General features: G+C 42.8%; 2 protein-coding genes and 2 long non-coding RNA genes across 10 annotated transcripts in view; 3 read left to right on the plus strand and 1 right to left on the minus strand.

The window, feature by feature from the left end:
- Positions 1 to 88: 88 nt before the first annotated feature.
- Positions 89 to 8551, plus strand: ak2 (adenylate kinase 2). 3 transcript variants are annotated; one of them, XM_054763798.1, is made up of 7 exons: positions 330 to 825; positions 5010 to 5135; positions 5202 to 5312; positions 5387 to 5481; positions 7692 to 7764; positions 7839 to 8058; positions 8380 to 8551. In XM_054763798.1, exons 1-7 carry the CDS (start codon positions 727 to 729, stop codon positions 8385 to 8387), a joined length of 732 nt encoding a protein of 243 aa, XP_054619773.1. In that variant the 5' UTR covers positions 330 to 726; the 3' UTR covers positions 8388 to 8551. The 3 variants fall into 3 exon arrangements, with proteins under 3 accessions (XP_054619774.1, XP_054619772.1, XP_054619773.1); XM_054763799.1 differs by lacking the exon at positions 330 to 825 and adding an exon at positions 89 to 127 and having other exon boundaries at positions 7839 to 8551; XM_054763797.1 differs by having other exon boundaries at positions 250 to 825; positions 7839 to 8551.
- Positions 8552 to 10662: 2111 nt separating this feature from the next.
- On the plus strand, positions 10663 to 14105 carry LOC129173536 (uncharacterized). 2 transcript variants are annotated; one of them, XR_008567245.1, is made up of 4 exons: positions 10663 to 10965; positions 11426 to 11486; positions 11651 to 11787; positions 12083 to 14105. It is a non-coding gene; the product is annotated as an uncharacterized LOC129173536 (long non-coding RNA). The 2 variants fall into 2 exon arrangements; XR_008567244.1 differs by having other exon boundaries at positions 10665 to 11486.
- Positions 12337 to 16168, minus strand: LOC129173535 (uncharacterized). 2 transcript variants are annotated; one of them, XR_008567243.1, is made up of 7 exons: positions 15930 to 16168; positions 15041 to 15258; positions 14539 to 14683; positions 14417 to 14460; positions 14218 to 14324; positions 13367 to 13516; positions 12337 to 13299 (listed from the first exon to the last, which is right to left on the minus strand). It is a non-coding gene; the product is annotated as an uncharacterized LOC129173535 (long non-coding RNA). The 2 variants fall into 2 exon arrangements; XR_008567242.1 differs by having other exon boundaries at positions 14539 to 15258.
- A 601-nt stretch (positions 16169 to 16769) lies between these two features.
- Positions 16770 to 21752, plus strand: part of rnf19b (ring finger protein 19B) — a 70980-nt gene continuing 65997 nt past the window's right edge. For 2 of the 3 annotated variants that reach the window (XM_054762817.1, XM_054762819.1), the window contains exon 1: positions 16770 to 17013. The gene's annotated coding sequence lies outside the window, so the exon portion shown is untranslated. Of the gene's footprint in view, positions 17014 to 18152; positions 19300 to 19375; positions 19468 to 21752 lie in introns of those variants that run through there. The other variant, XM_054762818.1, reaches the window with a different exon arrangement.

Consider the following 21752-nt stretch of genomic DNA (forward strand, 5'->3'; position numbering starts at 1 on the left):
TGGCACGCAGCCCCCCGCAGCCAATGATTGGCTATTATGACTGTCTATCTTGAATTACGATCTCGATTGGCTCGTTGTGGTCACATGGGTGGCGGTTGACGACAGGCGACAACATGGCTGCCAGCAGGTAGTGATTCGTGTAAAGAGTTCCCTCCTTGTTTTAAATACTAGCTAGGAAGGTGTTACATTAATGACCAAAATAGGAAATCGGTTCCTCCAAGTACCTGGAGACTATAAGACATCCGCTTTTAAGGCACCTATGAGGCAGGAACTGACGATAATTAGGCAAAAATGGGCGGGGATTGTGAAATTCAAGGAAATTAATCTGACTGCTAATAAAACATACAACTGACAAACTCGCACAAAATGTAATAAAGAATTAACACATTATATGAGACTGTAACAAAAAACGGGTCAAAAGTTATTTAAATAGGAGGAACATGTTTAATTTCAACTAAAGGCTTAACATCAAACAACATGAAATGTAAGCTTCGCCAGGGAAAAGAACGTGTGACCCTACGTCATAAGATTTACGTCCAATCAGCACACGCGATGCTTAACAGAAAACCATTACTACAAATCAGAAACGTCGCACTCTTTGTGAGTGGTGGGGTTTACGCGGTCTTAGCCAATTAGCAGCCAAGTATCGTCCCTTCCTGGCCGACTTGGCCGAGCTGTCAGCAGAAGGACGCTGACGTTGTACAAAGTTACTTTTCTCGTCCTCCGATGGCTCCGAGCGCGCAGCTCAAAGAGGCGATAGCGGATGTGCAAGACGGGATTCGGGCTATCCTGCTCGGACCGCCTGGCGCCGGGAAGGGGACCCAGGTGAGCTGCTAGTGTTAGCACGCAGCAGCTAGCTTTGAAAGTAGTAGCGCATGGTGGTTGATGTCGGCTAGCAGCTAAAGGCTAATTACTGCAATGGCTTAACCAGCTTTTATTTGAACAATTAAAAGCAGTCAGTAGGTAAAATAAATAATAACAATATTATTTCACAACAATCGCCACGGTGGTTTAGTTCGCAAAGTTAGTTCAATGGTGAGTCATTAAATTAAAACCCAAAACTCCAAAAAGTCATCAACTCTGGCTTACTTAAACAGCACTTTTCCAAAACTCGCTTTCCCCTGCGTCTCCAATTTCAACAATTGCTTTTTCTTGTTTAAATTCGTATGAACAAATCACATGCAGATGTGAGTTGTGCTGCAGCTTTTCCTGCATACCTTCAAAGTAAGACAACGCTTTGAACGAGGGGAAGGCCTCTTGAGACGTCATCTGTACTTCTGTGAAGAAGGTATCGGACGTTGGGAAAGAAACACAAAAGCCCACAAAAGCAAAAAGGAGAGGAGTGGTAGTCCCTTATGTAGCGGGGGTCTCCGAAAAACTCCAGAGGATCTTATGGCAACACAAAATTCCTACCTATTTTAAACCTGTAAATACCCTGAGACAAAAATGAGTGCATCCTAAAGACAAGGCTCCAAACCAGAAACAGAGCAATGTGGTCTATTCCATCCACTGTAAAGATGAGGAATGCAAAGAGCATTACATTGGGGAAACTAAGCAAATGCTCCAAAAAAGGCTTTATCAACATCGCAGGGACAATTCTAGTGGTCGTCAATCAGCAGTACATCTACACCTTAAAGCTACCAATCACTCTTTTGAGGACAGCGAGGTAAAGATTTTGGCCAAAGAAAACAGATGGTTTGAAAGAGGAGTAAAGGAAGCTATTTTTGTCAAACAACAGAACCCATCATTGAATCGGAATGGTGGTTTGAGGTTTAATTTGGACCCTGTGTTCAGCAGGTTACTGAGACCAAAACCCATAGCTCTTAGTCTTGCAAATGAGGTGGAGCCAGGGCCGAGCCAGAACAATAGATGCTAACGAGCCAGTATCAGAGTCGTTCATACCCAACTCAGGGAGCTACACTTCCCTTTTATCGGAGGTGCTAATGGCAGGAGAGGATCAGACCACAACTCCGCCCAGGCTTAGTGTAAGGAACCAATAGGAGGAGGGTGTTGGCACACCAATTCCGCCCACTCTTACTGTATTTAAGGCCTAGGCTACCAGCACTTATTAGTTCGCTGACGAAGCTCTTCGGATGAGGAGCGAAACGTCCGACACCTTCTTCACAGAAGTACAGATGACGTCTCAAGAAGCCTTTCCCTCGATGGACAACTCCTGTACGACTGAGAGCCTACACAGACACAACACTTTTTTGTTTTCCACAACAAAATGCTAATTGTTGTCTCCTGAGCAGCTGTTTCTTGCGGTTTTAGGATGATATCAAACCTATAGACTCTATAGCGGGGGTCACCAACCTTTTTGAAACCGAGGGCTACTTCCTGGGTGCTGATTAAGGCAAAGGGCTACCAGTTTGATACACATTTCTGAAATAGCCATTTTGCTCAATTTAGCTTTAATTATATGTTTTTATTAATATTAATGGTATTTAGCTATGTGAAGACACTGATTATGTTAATAATTTCTCACAAAAAATATCAATGATAACAAGATAGGAAATAAATTAATGTCAATATGCAGCACTTTATTTCTATATTTTGAAGTTTCAGTGTTTTTCAAATTGAACATTTTCAAATCATCACTTCTACAACAGTCGTAGGAAATCAAAATGTACCTCCGCAGAATTTTTAACATTTTTAACAAACACCCTGCACAAGCCTAAGAAAAAAAAAATGCACTTAGCAGTTGTGCTATCAAATGTTACATTTTACAAACACATTTAACAAATCATGAATGACACATTTTGAACTGGACACCAAATCTGGCATCTGTTTCTTTGTCAGTGAGTGGGAAGCCTGGCATTGCATGCTCTCCACCAGTGTGTTGGATTGGTGTGTAACTTGACATTGCAACTCTGAGTCTTGCAGATGTGCATCAGTGAGGCGTGTTCTGTGTTTGTTCTTGATGAAGTGCATGTCAGAAAAGGCTGATTCACAAAGGTGGGTTGAATACACTACTGTACTTTCCTGTGTCAACAAGCCCCATCCGTAGTCACAGACACCAGCTTTTCCAGCGGCACCTTTTTCTCCACTAAAAACTCCTCCACCGCGTTATAGATGTCAACTCCCCGGTAGTTGTCTTTAAGGGTAGTAGTGTCAGAAGTTCTTCTTTTGTAAAGAAATCATCAGACGACATCCTGATGAAGATCATCAGCTGTGCTGTACTGCTGCTGTCCACCGACTCGTCACACTCGACGCTGAACCGCCTGCACCTCGCCAGATCACGGTCCAACTGATCGGCCAAGTTCGCGGACGTCGCCGACACTCTTCTTACCATTGTCGATGCACCCAGTTGAACATCAGAGAGAGTGGAGATTACATCGGTTCCGTACTTCTCGTCTTCAAGCACAGTTTTAGCAATTATCATCATTGCTTCTTTGACAACAGCCCCATCTGAAAATGCCTTCTTGTTCTTAGTCAAGAATTGCGCAGCTCTTAATGAGGCTTCAGTTGCTTCCGGGAGCTTTTCACCGGTCTCATCAAAAAAGATTGCTTTTTACTCAGAGCTGTCTTTAAATCGCGAGCTTTTGTGCTCGTAGTGCGCTGCCCGGCGGGTAGTTAGCATGGTAGCTTGTGTGGCAAGTTGTGAAATGTCTCTCCACATTGTGTCGCTTCGCAGTCGCTACAGTCGCCCCGCAAATGAGACGCACGCAGGCTCCTTTCTCAGTGGTAATAAAAACTGTACCTCCCATTCATCGTGAAAATGATAGGTTTTCTTTCTTTTTTCTGCCATCTTTTTTGGGCTCAATCATCGTCTTTTTGCTGCTCCACAAACGCTACGTTGTGGGCCTGCGCACAATACTGACCCTTGAACTATAGTAGGTCAGAGTTCATTTATATTAATCACTTTTTAAAAAATAAATTAATTAATATATTGTCATTTCCAGTTCACATGTAAGTGTGATTTAATCAAGAATAGCAAAAAATAAAATAGATAGATACGTGACACATGATACAGATACGTGTGGTTATTTGAGCTAATTTTAGAACAGGCCTGCGGGCGACCTGGTGCTCGCGGGCACCACGTTGGTGACCCCTCCTCTATAGGTTTGATATCATCCAATACTCTATCGTATAGAGTATTGCCAGTGGTGTTATAGGTTGGTAACCACACAAGGACTTGATGCAAGTGTCCTTTGTGCCAATAGATGGTAACACGTGAGGTGTGGGAACTTTATCTTTATCTCAGCCATGGAAGGATGTCGTTTTGGGACACATCAATAGTGTACCTTTTGAATCAGTTGGTGTTTTGGCCTTTTGACCCCAGACACCCTCGTCAAAGGTGGCCAACCAAATTAAACACTGGAAAAACACTTCTAGTTAAATCTGAAGCGTTTTTTTAATGATTTGAACATGAACTAACTGCCTCTTCTGCGGCCAAAGATTTAAGAGTTTTATTGTCATGTGCACAGTAAAACTGGTGGTTCTGCTATGCAATGAAATTCTTATTCTGTTCATTCTCCCAAGAAAAGAAAGAAAACACAAAGAATAAGAACATAAGAAACATAAATACCAATAAATTAAGCAACAACAACAGAAGAGACATTAATACAGATAAATAAATAAATAAATAAATAAAGTGCTATGAGTGTGTGTGTGTGTTGCGTGCGGCGTGTGTGAGTGCTTCGTTGAGAAGCCTGATGGCCTGTGGGTAAAAGCTGTTTGCCAGCCTTGTGGTCCTGGACTTCAAACTCCTGTAGCGTCTGCCTGACGGTAGGAACATCCTCCACTTAAGCAGACGCCAGCCGAGTGCACGCTTAATTGGTTGCCACCTAAATAGGCTGCTGTAGAAATGAAAATGAAAGCAACTAATTTAGTTTAGTTTTGAACGTGTGCTAAATGCCTCTGCTGTGTGCAAAGTGGATTCCATGTTGACATAAAGCAGCCAAGGGTGTTGTTATTTGGGCCAGTCCAGGTAGCCGCCTAAACGGGCTGCTGTACAGTTGCCAAGCAAACCATATGAGTTAACGCGAACGAGCCGCCGTTTCCCGCAGGCCCACCGTCTCGCCGAGTGCTACTGCGTGTGCCACCTGTCCACCGGAGACATGCTGAGGGCCATGGTGGCGTCTGGCTCGGATCTGGGCAAGAAGCTTAAACAGACCATGGATGCCGGCAAGCTGGTAAGCCTTCCCCGCTGGGGGCGTGTATCCTCTCTTGACCGACGGCAGCGTCTCCCTCTGGTTCAGGTCAGTGACGAGATGGTGGTGGAGCTCATCGAGAACAACCTGGACACTCCACCCTGCAGGAACGGCTTCCTGTTGGACGGATTCCCCCGCACGGTCAAACAGGCGGAACTGGTCAGGATGTGCGCCCCGTGCCCCGATCTGATCGGCTGCCCTTTGTCGGCTGACTTCCTGTCTCTTGTCTCCAGCTGGATGATTTGTTGGAGAAAAGACACGAGAAGCTGGACTCTGTCGTGGAGTTTGCAGTGGACGATTCCCTGCTGGTGCGCAGGATCTGTGGCAGGTGGGGATGAAGTCAGTGCACACGCGACAGTATTGCTAAAGCGCTGCATGTCCATGACGCACTCATTGATGTTTGTTATTAGCATATACTGTGTTTCACTCGTACGATACATCCATCACTTCACCTTCCACACTTACCAGAGAATGGCCAAAAAATCACTCAGACTTCTAACCTTCTTATGAAACACATTCCAAGTATGAAATACTCCCATTAGGCCTGGGCGAGAAACAGAAAATTTATCATTACCGAAATTTACCACGATAACCGGCGTCATTTTGCCCATGTCGGTAAATTCCGTGTTTTAATAAAAAAAGAAAATAAAAGTTTAGACTGTGTGCTGGTTTGCTATGTTCATTCCCCTTTAAGACGACGTGCAGCTTGTCTAGTCACATGACTCCACCCATCCAGCCTGAACCAGGAGGGAAACGGCTGATGGTTGAAATGAAGGGGGGGGGGCTGTACGGTGCCAGCATTTCACTCGCGTATGCGCCTCCAAGTAGACTGGGAGCACACGTGCGACTACAGTACGTTTTTCAACCCTTTCATGAGCATTTTGCTCATGAAGTAAATCCATGAAAAGTCAATCCAAGTAGAGCAACATTGTGGCACATCCGTATAGAAATGTACAAGTCTCCTCCAACTCACATTGACATGTCAGCCGTACGAGCTGCACGCGCTAAAAACACTTGTTTTTTCTGTTTGCATGCATCATAACGCCGCTCCAAATGAAACTAATACCACAAATACTTAACGTGTAATACACGGATGTTTAAAGCCTTTAAAAAACAGAACGTGTCCATCATGGCTAATTATGTAAGACGGACAATTATAAAAATAAAACCATGTACGCGTCTCTATAGGGAACCTTGATTAGTTTGCTGTTAGCAGTTTTGAAGGATTCCATGCTTTATCTGATGTCGCTAATAGACACGTGGAATAGTCTTTTCATTGTGTAAATGATCATTTTGATGATGGGGTCTATCCAGTCTCTACAGCTAGGAAAATAACATGACATAGAATTGGTAGAAAAATGAGTGTCCCTATGTTTATAAATGCTATTATTATTGTGAAATATGAGCTGACATGGTTGTGGTAGGTTGGGTTGATCTCCAGGTGGCCATTAGTAACGTAATTGCATGAGACGTGATGCCAGTCATGTCGTGTGGCTGAATGTGTGTAAGGCTTACAGGATGTAGTATGCCAGGGTGGGTGGGTGAACCGTACATTCATATTTGTGGACCGCTGTCCCAGGAACATTTATTTTGGCTTCCACAAAGATGATGTTGAGCAGAAGAACACCAAATGTAAAGCGAGTATGAAAACTGGCGTAACCACCACATGATGGAAAAGCAGCGTTGTTGACGTTTTTTGGAGGTTTTTTCAGAAGGCTTTATAGGCAGAATTGGTGCATCCCATTATGTGCATTATATTTCATTGAAGGTAATGTGTGCCAGTTGGGCAATAAATCAACGAAAAGCAGTTAATTTGCATATTCTACAATTATTGTCAGATGGCAAAGATGAGCAGTGGTCGGAGAAAGAACCGCCCAAATGATCGTGATATTGATTTGAGGCCATATCGCCCAAAAATAACTGAAATAATAAATATACGGTAGTAATAATGCAGAAGTGGCTCAGGAGGTCATCCAAAACTGGAAGGTTGGCGGTTGGATCCTGGCTCCTTCCACCCAGTCACTGCCATTGTGTCCCTGGGCGAGAAGAGACTTCACCCACCTTGCCTCCAGTGCTGCCCACACTGGTGGAAGAATGTTTGGTAGTGGTCTGGGAGGCACGAATGGGCAGCCACGTTCCTGTCAGACTACCCTAGGGCAGCTGAGGATACAGATGTAGTGACTGAGTGAATGAATAATGACTTCACTTCATCGGGTGAAAGGTGCTATAAAATCGAATCCATTATGGTTCAATATATAATAATAAATATTATACGAAATAGTACATTTAATAAATGAAAAAGTTCTATGGTTATCATCACAGTTTTCCTTTTTACCCCCCCCCGGTACCACGTCTGTGTTTTGGTTGCACAAAAAGAAACCTAAAAAGTGAAAGAAAAAGGAAAAAAAAGGTGAAGTCTAAAACATCTGCTGACTTGCGTCGTTTTTCACGCCTTTTGAGTCAGAAGCTGCATGAAAAAGACGAAGTTGTTGCTGGCTTGTCTGCTCACTCCTAAATTGACTTTTTCTGCCCTGGCAGACTCTTTCACCAGCCCAGCGGTCGCTCCTACCACGAGGAGTTTAACCCCCCAAGAGAGCCAATGAAAGACGACGTGAGTCTCTCAGCTCGGACCCCGTCGCTGCACGTGTGTGATCTGATTCCCTTTTGGGTTCCTCCTCTCCGCAGGTGACAGGCGAGCCCCTCATCCGCCGAAGCGACGACAACGAGACGGCGCTGCGCTCCCGCCTGGAGTCGTACCACCGGCAGACGGCGCCGCTGGTGCAGTACTACAGCGCCAAGGGACTGCACGTGGCCATCGATGCCGCCAAGAGCCCCAGCGTCGTCTTCGCCTCCATCGTGGCTGCTTTCACCGCCGCCACGGAAGCTCCCGCCCGTGTGACCGCCTGTAAAGTGTCCTCCGTTATTAGCCTTATTACCAGACTAGCTTGCTTTCTGTCATCTTCTGGCCTGCCAGCAGATTTCAAACGTCTCTGCGGACCCCCGACACCCCCAACTCAAAGCAGCAAGCTGAAGGAAGTCTACATGTCCGTCATATGATTGACACTAGACCCTCCAGTAATGTCCGGCGGGAATGTTTCACTCTTCAGTGGAGCTCAGCACTGCGATAGCTCACTTCCCAAAATATCCTCACCTCCCTTTTTAAAAGCTGCACATGAAGGCTTCTTGTTGCGCTTGAAATGAGACTTTGTGCCTTCTTCCCTTCCAGCTGGTTGAATGGCATCCCATCCAGGCGCAGGACGACGCCACGGACGGTGTGGTGGAGCAGTGAGGAGAAATGTAGACCGAGGGTGATGTCGGCCTTCATCTTCCAGTGGCTTCAGACCAAAAGCAGTATCTTCTTGTCATTCCGCTTCCAATAAACCTCACTTATTTTGCTACCACCATCACGTATCTTTTCTTTCTTTGCATGCACATGCCAAAGATCAAGGCAATGTCACATTTACATTTGGACATTTCCTGGGACAATAAGGCAAATTTGGTAGTTTGGTGTTTTCAAATGAATCATGATTCATCACCATTTGCCACTATGTGTGAAATATGCCCATTTTTGCTGAGATAAATGACAGGGCAGGATTATATATATATATATATATATATATATATATATATATATATATATATATATATATATATATATATAATGTAATAACAGCTCCAAATGAACTGAACATTTCAATCAAGCTAAATGTATTTGCCTAACACTCTTTAATAGTCGCAGAATCACAATTTAACAGTTATCAGAAATACAGGGTTGCGTGGTTGCGTTCAAAGACACTACGTAATTTATTAAGACTTGCCATGTTTTGAGTTCAGATGTATTTTCCTGAGATTTCCGAGCATACTTAAATTGTTCTTCCGCAGTAAGAGTTACGTTAGTCAGCGATAAGAATATGCACTTACTATTTGTCTTTGTCTTCTGTTTGTTTAGACCACACATACACTCATAATAAAGATATTCTTGGGGTTTTCGGAGTGTCAGTGAATGCAACTCGCTGTCGTCTAGCGACAATGACGGTTCCGAGGAGAGGTATATGAATATATGTATATGGATACGGTGTTGAAATGAATGAAATAAATTAGTTACTGCCGTTTACAAAAAATATAAATAGTAATTAAAAAATGTAAACCATAACTATAAAATAGGATCCAATACACCAAGGGCACGAGAGTGATGGTCAATACACTGGATCAGCCTTTCTTATTCCGCCATCTCCACCAAAATAATGTTTGCTTGATCCTTCTATGAACAAGTAAACAGTCCGCGATGCCAAAATCTGTGAAGGTCCAGGAAAGTTTGTATATTTGGGGGAAACACACACACACTTCACTTGTTTCACACTGATCTGTACTAATAAGTCTGGATAGTTCATACGTCGCACGCCGCAGTGCAAGCCGCTGAAGCCAAAGATACGCCATCTTACCACTCACATTGACTACATGGGCACAGCGTACATAATGTACAAAGCAGGTGAAGAGGCTAACACAACATCTATATTTGACATTAAAAAGCGGGGAGATTCTCCCATTCCATCAAGTAACGCAACCTTCGTCCCTTAAAAACCATTTGATACGTTATTCTCTATCTTTTGGCTATATTAAATGTACTTTTCCCTTCCAATTCTCATTGCCTTTGGGACAAAATTCTACTGTGCCCCCTGGCTCAGCACTCCCCTATAGCAATGATAGTTTTACTCCTCTAGAAAGAGATTTTCATTTTAACTGCATATCTCATCCCGTTTTTCCACTAAAATCCATGGTCATGATCCTTTACTTTTTATTCTTACTTTCATACAATTCACTATGCTCTCGTCTGTACAAAATATGAATCATAAAAGAGAGTGCCTTTGGACAAGTTTTAAAATCATTTAACATTTTGCTGATTTTTTTTGTTTGTGTTATGAAATACAAATAACCTCTTTTCTGATATAAAAATATATTTTAACAAAAACCACAGGAATAATATGTAATATAATATGTAATAATATATAAACATTGTCTCCATTAGGGGGTTCATTTGAAATTCGGGTAAAAAAAAAAAAAAACTAAAAAAACGTATTTTTTTTTATATTTGCAAGCAACCGCAAATGATTTAGTAGTCTAGTGGCGGTTGTTTGTTTACATATCCCCCACGGCCCCCTATAACACCGTTATGACTCAGGTATGGTATGGAATCACAGGAGTGCCAAAATTAAAAGGGAATACGTGTGGAAATACAAAGACAATCAATAATACAAAAGTGGAAATACAAAGACAACTAATAATACAAAAATATACAAATGTGGAAATACAAAGAGAATCAATAATTTAAAAAAATGTAGTCATATTTTTCTGTATTTTCTTTGTTTTTTCAAATTTGCCGTTGCTTTTCCTGTTTTGTATTTGTCTTTTCCACTTGCGTTTTGTCATTGCATTTGGTAATACCATGCAAATGGCAAAGAATGACCCGCCCACAGCTTGCCAGGATGACTAGTCCATGCATGAATACACGATTCCTGCTTGCAGTGGCTATGTAGTTATGGAAGCTCCGGTGACCGGAAGAAATGTCAGGGACAGGAAGTAGACGCAAATACACGTTTATCAAAAGTGAACAGAGGAAATTAAAATATGGCGGACGTGGACGAATCGAGAAGAGGTGGTCAACGAGAATTATTAGCAATTACTCGGTATGTGGAGGAAAATTTTCCAACGGATTATATTTTAAGGTTGGTGGAAGATGTCATGGAAAGTCTTGGAGAAATATCTGCTGACGAATGCAGATATGGATGAAGCTGTGTGGCGCAATCTTGAGGAGGTAAATGCCTTATCCCCATCGTAAAATACCATCCTGTCATGTTATCGGTCAGCTCTGTACGCAAGTTTGAAGAGGCTACACCATGACTCTGATTCACATATTAGGCATTCACAATACACTAATTAGCATCACGACCGACGTTAGCACGAGCCATGGATAGAGACCAGATCACACAAATAAACAGATTAGAGCCGAGTCACACAATTTTATCCAGTAAATGACTACAACGGCAGGTAAGTGTGTGCACTTGATCTGTCTCCGGCCTGCCAGTCTTTCCAAGGTTATAAGCGTACATTATGAAGCTTCGCAGCAGTGGCCTTGATCACACATAACATGATAGATTCAGAAGAGAGATTTCTTAGGTACGCATGCAATTACGTGTTGAAGTAAGGCAGTCAGGACCTGGACGACCGAGACTAGCGATACCGGCGGACGTGATGGAGTCATACATTCTTCATAGGTGAACTGTTTGGAGTGTCAACTAGAACCGTCAGAAGGAGAATGGCATCCCATGGATTGAAGTGAGTATTTTTATAAATTTTACTTTTATTGGCAATGTTGTTTACGCAACAATAACTAATTCACTAGTAATTAATTCACTAGTAACTTAAAATGAATAAATAAATGCTACTAATAAATGAGTTGTTACATTTTTACATTTGGCTGTTGTACAATGTTTTGGCAGGTTGTCACATTTGTACACTCCACTGACTGACGATGAACTTGATGGCATTGTAGCAGACATTCCCAGCATAATCCCAGAGCAGGGATTAGGATGATCCATGGTCTTCTTAAATCACAGGGTCTACATTTGCAAAATAAGTATGGATGCTGTTTTTTTCCAGATCAAAATCGCAATTTAAAAAGTACCAAGTAACTGACAGAATGGAAATAAATGTAGAGGTGATAACCACCAATCAAATATTTCAGTATTTTCTTTAAATTACTTTGAAATGTTGATCATAAAGATTTCATTTGCAGACAGGTTCTTAGGCCTTGGTAGTCCTCATAGTGCTTAGAGTTGTTAGGACAACTGAGAGCAAGAGAGTTGAAATGGTAGCATGCTAATAAAGTTCTACATCTTTTTATAAATGCTCCTTACATTGTGTCTTTCTAGGGAAAGGCTTCTTGAGACGTCATCTGTACTTCTGTGAAAAAGGTGTCGGACGGTTCGCTCCTCATCCGAAGAGCTTCGTCAGCGAACTAATAAGTGCTGGTAGCCTAGGCCTTAAATACAGTAAGTGTGGGCGGAATTGGTGTGCCAACACCCTCCTCCTATTGGTTCCTTACACTAAGCCTGGGCGGAGTAGTGGTCTAATCCTCTCCTGCTATTAACACCTCCGATAAAAGGGAAGTGTCGCTCCCTGAATAGGGTATGAACGACTCTGATACTGGCTAGTTAGCATCTATTGTTCTGGCTCGGCCCTGGCTCCACCTCATTTGCAAGACTAAGAGCTGTGGGTTTTGGTCTCAGTAACCTGCTGAACACAGGGTCCAAATTAAACCTCAAACCACCATTCCGATTCAATGATGGGTTCTGTTGTTTGACAAAAATAGCTTCCTTTACTCCTCTTTCAAACCATCTGTTTTCTTTGGCCAAAATCTTTACCTTGCTGTCCTCAAAAGAGTGATTGGTAGCTTTAAGGTGTAGATGTACTGCTGATTGTTGAAAATAAAGCAAAATCTCAGCAAACAGAAAGAAAACACATCAATGTGCAATATTGTGGTGAAAATAATGTCTGTACCTGTTCAACTGTCTCCCTGACATCTGCATCGCAGCAGTCTTTCACATCAATGGAGGCCATTTCAGGCATTCCACCACCCAACACATGAATAATAGCTTCACTTGGACCAGTCCAACAAGGGTCATCGTGAAGACAGGAATGGCCAATCATTGGGCCGGCTACCACAAAAAGGTCGCTATGGACAAAGACTTGAGATGCTGCAGGAACAAGGTGATCCTTTTTACCCTCAAACAGCAGGGTCTTTCCAGCACCTGAAATAATTACCCAAGAACATAAATGGATTGATGGAAAGGCAGTGTGGTTCCACACCATCCCCGACTGCTGCATCACCTGTTGTTGGAACACAACAACATGTAGAAGATACAATTCTTCCAGCTATTAAACCAATGAATGCCTTATATGACTTGCTGTAGCTTCAAGAGTACAGGTGAGGGGAGACGTCCAGTCCACTCTGTCTTTTGTAGAAGCTGAGAATGGTCTGCTGCCTGGCCTCATTAGAATCCCTGAGGTCCATTCTGAAGTGAAGCTCCTCACCAGGATTCTTCATGACACTTTATGGCCTCCAGTGGATCATCAACCGTCCTCCAATCTAAAATAAATAAACCTTTTTAGTCTTACTGTAATATTGTTCATTTAGAAATGACATGGATACAAACCGTTGCCCGGCTCTGATTCTGAGAAGCCTTCCCCTGAATCAGTCAAACCTCCAGTTTTGATCAAAGGCACTGATGACCCTGGGCTGGATGTCAGTGGGACTGTTATGAGACGACCCCGCCTGCACAACTGCTGCTTCATTTCCTGCCGTGCTTCAGTGTAGAACAAGATTAGTTTTCTCAACATACAACGGCATGCAAAGGTTTGGGCACCCCTGGTCAAAATTTCAGTTTTTGTGAAAATCAAATGATTTACAAAAGTTAAACACGAAACAAAGTATTTTCAATATCTGCCTGGAACCTCAAGCCTTTTGGTAATAATTTCATCTTCTACTTGTTTCATTTCTTCACAACAACTGACATGTTGACCAGGGGTGCCCAACCTTCTGCATGCTGCTGTATCTACTGAAGTTTGGGCTTCATTAATGTCATCATTTCTTTAAGAATAACTTGAGGATTTCTGACCTTGAGCCTCAGTTCGAATAACATCAACACTGACCAACTCAAGGAAAGAAGTCTTTACTGAGCTCATTTTACTACGAAAGGGAAGAAGTCTTTCTGTCCTTTCTGTACCCAAGTTACTCAAGTACAAATAATGACTTCTATAACATTCTGAAATGACTATCATGCCAGTGAATGCAGGTTGTAATGTGTAAAAGCTATGCATCTGCCAATGTAAACACTACAGTATATCAAATAAGACATGCACAATATGATGCACAAATAAAGTACAGCAGCTATGGAGACTGTAAAACAATGTTGCACCGAGTGTCTGTAGTAAAATATTGAAATGAATTATTTACGATGGCCAATGAAAGGTTTAGGACGATTGAGAGGCTTCTTAAACAGCCTACCTGTTACAGGTGTCACTGTGTACTTTCATTGCATCCAACTGGAACTCTTCCCCACAAGACAGACATGCAATCAGAGGTCCGTTTGTGTCTGAGGACTCGCTCTGCTCCTGTGGTTAAAAAAGAAAAGAAAAGAAATGCGATCATAGATTGTGTAAACATGTTGTAATGTGTACTAGTAACATTGGGTGTTTCTACTCACGTCATCCATGTTCAGGCTTCTCTGAAGTGGCCCAACATAAAAGACTGCATGAACATAACATAACATAAATGACTGCATGCCCCATCATTGCCTGTGGTCATTTCAAGTATTTCACGCTGTACCCTGTATTTGGGCAGGAAACTAAAGACAACTCCCGTGTTCGTGTTGAGCCTCCAATCCTAAGAAGCTCAAATCCCCCAGCTCCACTCAGCTTCCAGAATGCATGAAACAGACGTTGCTTAAAATATTGGGGGCAGGACTCTTTGCCTACAAAAGAATATAGATGTTATGTTCAGCGTTCATGATATTCATTTTGATCATAAGACTACGCAATGTGTTTGCCAGCGCTCTTCCATTCCTGAAGAAGACTGAAGAGCTCCAAACATGTCAGGTATGACGTGACCTCTTGTGTGGCATGCATCACCAGAACTGCCCTCCTCCACCCATCTTTCCTTTTCTGGCGCTGAGACCCTCATCCATACGTTCATCACATCCAGACTCGACTACTGCAATAGCATCCTGTATGGCTCTTCATCCAAAGTCCTCAATAAGCTACAATATGTCCAGAATTCTGCTCCCGCGACCAACAAAGTTGCAGTGTGTTATGTATGCATTAACACTGACCTCAGCATAGACTTCCCTTGAGAAGTCATTCTTTTCTCACCCAAACCTGCATTCACCAGCTCCAGCTTTGGGGCCAAGTTGTGGATTTTTTGCTTAAACAGCAGAAGGTGTGTGAGTATGATGGGGCAACAATTCCTCTGGCCTCAAAGTTACGAGGTATTGGCCTGTGATGGGGGGTCAGGACCTCCGATATGGTAGGAATAAGCTTGTCACCTCAGCTATGAGAAAAAAGAAAAAAACATTTTAATAAAATATTGTAGTTGCAGACACTTTTTAAAGAAACATTAGAACGTCTACATTTGAGGCAGAGCAGAGAAAGTGTTTTCATGGTTTTGTGCAGTTCAATTGTCCTCAAACAGTGATGTTGTCAGCACGTACTCAGTCAACACAACGCTTACACTCACTCTTGTGAACAATGCGATTCTCCAATGGAAAATATCAACGTACAATTACCGTGGAAATAGATCGTTTTTAATGTTTCTTATATTCTACATACACGTTATAGCCTACATTGACCTTTTATCATTATTTTTCCATTGAGTGCTCTATTTCTGCTATTCCCCTTTGCTGCTTTGCAAATGTCCACGTGTGGGGCTCATGATGGTTCATTTCACTCCATTCCACATTGCACGTAAATATATACAGCACATTAACACTGGAGTGCAAAACAGTTCTTATTCTTAGTTGTCTCCAACAAAGTTTATCACAAAAAACTGCATTTGGGCGTATCTCATAGATTACGCCAGACAAACGTTGTTTTCTTCATGCAATTGTTTCTAAACAAGGAAATATTTCAGATGTAATCGGATCAGTTTACGATATGTCAGAAAAATGCCCCGCTCGCTGTGCACTGTCTGGATTGTCTAGAACGGAACTGAAAACTACCTACCATCAACTGGATCTCTCGGAGACGCAGCTGGTACAGATGACTGTCTTGGCGACGAAGAGTCGAGTTCACCCAGCTTGTTTGCCGCTTCTCTCAGAAGCTTCGATATGGACTCCATTGTGTTACACTTTCGCGCCAAGTATGCGCACGGTGAAGTGATACTGATGTTACTTCCTGTCCGTGACATTTCTTCCGGTCACCGGAGCTTCCATAACTACATAGCCACTGCAAGCAGGAATCGTGTATTCATGTATGGACTAGTCATCCTGGCAAGCTGTGGGCGGGTCATTCTTTGCCATTTGCATGGCATTACCAAATGCAATGACAAAGTGCAAGTGGAAAAGACAGGAACAGGAAAAACAACGGCACATTTGAAAAAACAAAGAAAATACAGAAAAAACAAAGACAAAATGTTAAAAAATATGACTACATTTGTATATTTTTTTTTATTATTGATTCTCTTTGTATTTCCACTTTTGTATTATTGATTGTCTTTGTATTTCCACACATATTCCCTTTTAATTTTGGCACTCCTGTGATTCCATAAGCTCAAGCACACCTGTTGTGCCAGGTTAGTCTGAAAACTAACCTTGCATTTAGTGTGAGTGGGTAACAAAGTAACAACAGACTTAACAACTCACAAGTTCTCACATAAGTCATTGTCCGAGAAGTGTTTATTGCGAGTGGTAATATGGCGGCCGTGTGGCTTCACAAGTCATCGCCAATGAGCTATCCAGATATATTATGCAGATCAGTGGTTTGAACCCGAGTTGAAGTACCGTACTTCCTGGGGGCGTGGTGTCGTTCAGGTCGACGCGTTGACGTCACCGAGCGGGGCTTTCCTCCCATGACGTGACGAGGTGGGGGAAGAAGAAGGAGGAGGAGGAAGAAGGAGGAGGCGGTGGATCGAGGCTCGTTCAGCTGCGGTGATCACTGAGAACTCGGAGCCGAGAGATCGAAGGATGAGTGGCCTCCTTCGTAGCCTCGGAACCCCGCTGAAGACCCACCGATAGGCAGCCTTAGCTAGCCGGGAGAAGGTAGATCTTTTCCGCGTCGACTCACACCAGAGACGCGTCGAGGGGAGCTGGTAGGTGAAAACTCTGCTGTCCTCTCTGTACTTGCGTGCGTGTGTGCATGAAAGAGAAAGAGAAAGGTAAACAGGAAGAACCCGAAAGGGCATTTAGATGCTCTCAAATGTCAAGGATAGACTGACTAATAATGCATTTGTAAGAAAGCCTGAGTCATGCGTCAGCAACATGTACTAGCATAGCAAACATGCTAATATCTGTCTACTTCATCGTGTCTCAACATGTCCTCACTGGAGACAACACTGTTTGGGACAGCATGTTCTCGGTGGACGGACAAGTTCTCACCCTTCTCAGTGTAAAACCAGCATCGCTAGAGACATGTCCTCCGTGAGACAGCATCTGTCCATGTAGAGACAACATTGTTGGAGACATTTTGTCCTCACGGTGGAGACAATATTGTCGTCTGTATCAGAGACTACATGCCCTCGGTGTTCAGTCCTGGAGAGCCAATGTGTCCTCGCTTTAGAGCACAGGGTGTAGCTCATGTGCTTGTCATTGGAATAAATGTTGTTGGATGGGGGGGGGGGTCACAAGATGTCGCCATATGAAAACGTGATAAGATTTCTTGTTGAGAAAAAGAGTGTGTGGTGGGCGCCAGGCTGTGACATAGAACAACGGCATGAACGGACTGAGCCATTTTGCCAGAAGAAATTAAATGAGTAGATTGCAATATGTTGTCATATATTTTGGATATTTTGGCATTGTACGTTTCTTAAAATGCAAGCTAAAATGTTGGTTTTAAATGTCACAAACAAGACAGAGCCGTCTGTGAGTGCTTTTTAGATGGGCAGGGGGGACTCAGGAGGACCCGCTGCTCGTTGAGAAGAGCGATACGTGCTTGTACGTGTTTGTGTTATTTGGAACGGTACGTTGTTGCAGATCTTTACCTTCCTAGAAGCACAACCCAGCCAAACCAGATGAAGACCACATAGGGACACCAATGACTGGCTGTCATGGCAACACAAGCTGAATGTGAATACATAGAATACGTATGCCGCACAGCAGGAAACCTCACCTCATGTGGCTCCTGTCCTGCCTTGGCAGAGGTCCGCACTCATTAGCTCCTTTCTCTGAAACACTGGAGCATTACCTCATGCCGGGGCACTTCGGGTTCCGCCACGACGTCATGGCTCGGCTCGCGGACAATAGCGGAGAGTTACACACTGAGTTGTGGGGGCGCCGCGTGCCGGCCTTCCTCTCATTGTGGGCCTGCTTCCTGTCTGAAACGTGAAGCCTTCCAGCCTTCCAGTAGCACCGTGACGCTACTCCGCTGTTGATACTCTGTGATGTGCTGGAGCCCCGCCCACATGCGCTGAGGGTCTGAGGTGGAATAGTAGCCCTCCAGCTTCTGTCTGTACTGTCTTTTGGCCTCTCGTATGGACCTCCTCAGGTCATATCTGGCCTTTTTGTAGTCCTCAGCGGTGCCCATGACAAATGCAGTCGAACGAGCACGTAGCTTAGCCCTTACATCACAGTTCATCCACTGTTTTTGGTTAGGGTATTTTCTGTAATACTTAGTGGTGGTAACAGTCTCTATGCATGTGCTAATGTAGCCAGTAACAGCAGAAGCATATTCATCCATATCAACAGTACAATCTTCCCTCCCCGCTGCAGTTTTAAACACATCCCAGTTTGTGCAGCCAAAGCAGTCCTGAAGTACTTGATCAGTTTCTTCATTCCACACTTTAACTGCTGTACGTACAGGGGGAGCTTGTTTAAGAAGTTGTCTGTATGTTGGATAAAGGAATATGGAGATGTGGTCGGCCTTTCCAAAGTGGGGTCTTGGAACAGCCTTCAAAGCACCTTTCATGTTGCTGTAGACTTGGTCCAGGATGTTATTTTCCCTTGTGGGAAAGCTCACATGCTGGTAATATTTGGGGAGGACAGTCCTGAAGTTACAGTGGTTGAAATCGCCAGATATAATAAATACAGCGTCTGGGTGTTTGGTCTCGTGTTTATCAATGATGTCATGCAGGAGGCCTAGTGCGTTAGCGGTGTTAGCTCATGGTGGGATGTAAACAGCAGTTAAATACACAGCGCTAAACTCACGAGGCAAATAAAAAGGTCTGCATTTCACCATCAGCAGCTCAATGTCCTGCGAGCAGTGCTTTTCCATCGTCTGTACGTCTGTGCACCACCGTTTGTTGTGTGTTCACGTCCGCGAGCCGAGCCATGACGTCGTGGCGGAACCCGAAGTGCCCCGGCATGAGGTAATGCTCCAGTGTTTCTGAGAAAGGAGCTAATGAGTGCGGACCTCTGCCAAGGCAGGACAGGAGCCACATGAGGTGAGGTTTCCTGCTGTGCGGCATACGTATTCTATGTATTCACATTCAGCTGGTAAACCACCTCTGTGTTTACCAGACGCTAAAGTCCGATCTCCCCGGTAAGCAGCAAATGTTTCCAACTGGATCGCCGAGTCCGGTATATCCTCCGTCAGCCAGGTTTCTGTGAAGGTGAGGACACAGCATTCCCTGATCTCACTTTGAGCTGTACACTCCTATTACCCAATATAGTAGACATAATAAGAGAAAATAAAACATATAAGACATAAAAACACTTTACTACCTTTTTAAATATGTTTTTTTTAACATTATTAGAGGCCTCTAGACATGAAATAACACCCCTATAGTCACCTTTACACTCCTATTACCCAATATAGTAGACATCATAAGAGAAAATAAGACATATTAAGCATAAAAACACTTTAGTGCCTTTTTAAATATGTTTTGTTAACATGATTAGAGCCCTCTAGACATGAAATAACACCCCTTTAGTCAACCTGTACACTCCTATTACCCAATCGAGTAGACATAATAAGACAAAATAAGACGTATAATGCATAAAAACACTTTACTACCTTTTTAAATATGTTTTTTTTAACATTATTAGAGGCCTCTAGACATGAAATAACACCCCTATAGTCACTTTACACTCCTATTACCCAATACAGTAGACATAATAAGAGAAAATAAAACATATAAGACATAAAAACACTTTACTACCTTTTTAAATATGTTTTTTTTAACATTATTAGAGGCCTCTAGACATGAAATAACACCCCTATAGTCACCTTTACACTCCTATTACCCAATATAGTAGACATCATAAGAGAAAATAAGACATATTAAGCATAAAAACACTTTAGTGCCTTTTTAAATATGTTTTGTTAACATGATTAGAGCCCTCTAGACATGAAATAACACCCCTTTAGTCAACCTGTACACTCCTATTACCCAATAGAGAAGACATAATAAGACAAAATAAGACGTATAATGCATAAAAACACTTTACTACCTTTTTAAATATGTTTTTTTTAACATTATTAGAGGCCTCTAGACTTGAAATAACACCCCTATAGTCACTTTACACCCCTATTACCCAATATAGTAGACATAATAAGAGAAAATAAGACGTATAAAACATAAAAACACTTTAGTACCTTTTTAAATATGTTTTTTAACATTTTCTATGCTGCTTGTCTTCACTAGGGTGGCGGGGGTATGAACCTATAACAGCAGGGTACATAGTAGACATAAGAGAAAATACGACATAAATAAGACTGGTGGTAGTGTGTGTTGCTGTAAAGGTGTTTGGGCATGAGGGAAGCTGAGTGGGAGATAATTCACTCAAGTCTGGCGCTTGTGTCTCAGCCAACATTACAGTAACATCACTGACACCTAGTGACAGTGTACAGTACTACATGTCAGTAGGGGTGGCACAAGATCTTGCGAGATTAAAACATGACAAGATTTGCCATTCATAAAAAAAGGTGTGGTGGGCACTCGGCCCACAATCAATGAAAATGAAGCGTGTCATCACTACGGTTCACCTTTCACTGATATTTTGAAGTGCAATTCTGCATATTTAATGAACGTGCATTGTGTTGTGGGTACTTGTGGTGCTGTGTTGTATGTGTGTTATTGTATTTACTACTGCTACCAGTAGAGGGTGCTGTATACTCATGTTGAAGGCGTGTGGTCTGGGTACGTGTTTACGTGCCTGTACTAGCATATCAGGAACCCAAGGTAGACAATAGCTGGCTAAATATAGAGCCACAACAGTCCTTATTGGCTAAGGAGTAGGACGAGGACGATAGGATAGAAAAACGCCACAGCGGAACGGCGCCAGGACAAAGGGGCACGGCCAGAGCAGTGAAATCCGCGTGAGCCATTTCATCATCTCTTGTAGGTTGATCATTAGAATTCAAATGAAGCTTTGACCTTCTTTCAGAGCATTTCAACAAGACACAAGTGTTCATGTCTGTATGGTGGGGGCTTTTACAGCCTTAAAACATATACAATCATTGGAAACAAATATAGTTGGCTGCTTGGCAGATTTCACTTATTGCGGGCTATTTTGGGAACTTATCCCCCGCATTACTTTCAGCACCTTGGCACATGTGTTTCATAGAACAACGGCATGAACAGAGTGAGCCCTTTTGTCAGTCATACAGTCTCTTTGTCTCCGGGGGTGGAGGCGGGGCCGCTAGCATACACACAGTGTCACATAGTAGAAATATTAGTAGATTGCAATATATTGTCAGAAATAAATATATGTACAGCATGTATATTTGTGTTTTTTTCAGTGTGCTTTTCTGAAAAGATGAAGGATCAGGCTGGTAATTTGTAATAATGTGAGTTAGAGGAAGCATGTACCATACACATAAAAAACAAGAGGACTTAGACTTGACCCTTGGGGAACTCCAACTACTACTTAGAAGAGTTTTTAAGGAACTATG

This window comes from Dunckerocampus dactyliophorus, chromosome 20 (genome assembly GCF_027744805.1).
Source record: "Dunckerocampus dactyliophorus isolate RoL2022-P2 chromosome 20, RoL_Ddac_1.1, whole genome shotgun sequence".
Lineage (NCBI taxonomy): Eukaryota > Metazoa > Chordata > Actinopteri > Syngnathiformes > Syngnathidae > Dunckerocampus > Dunckerocampus dactyliophorus.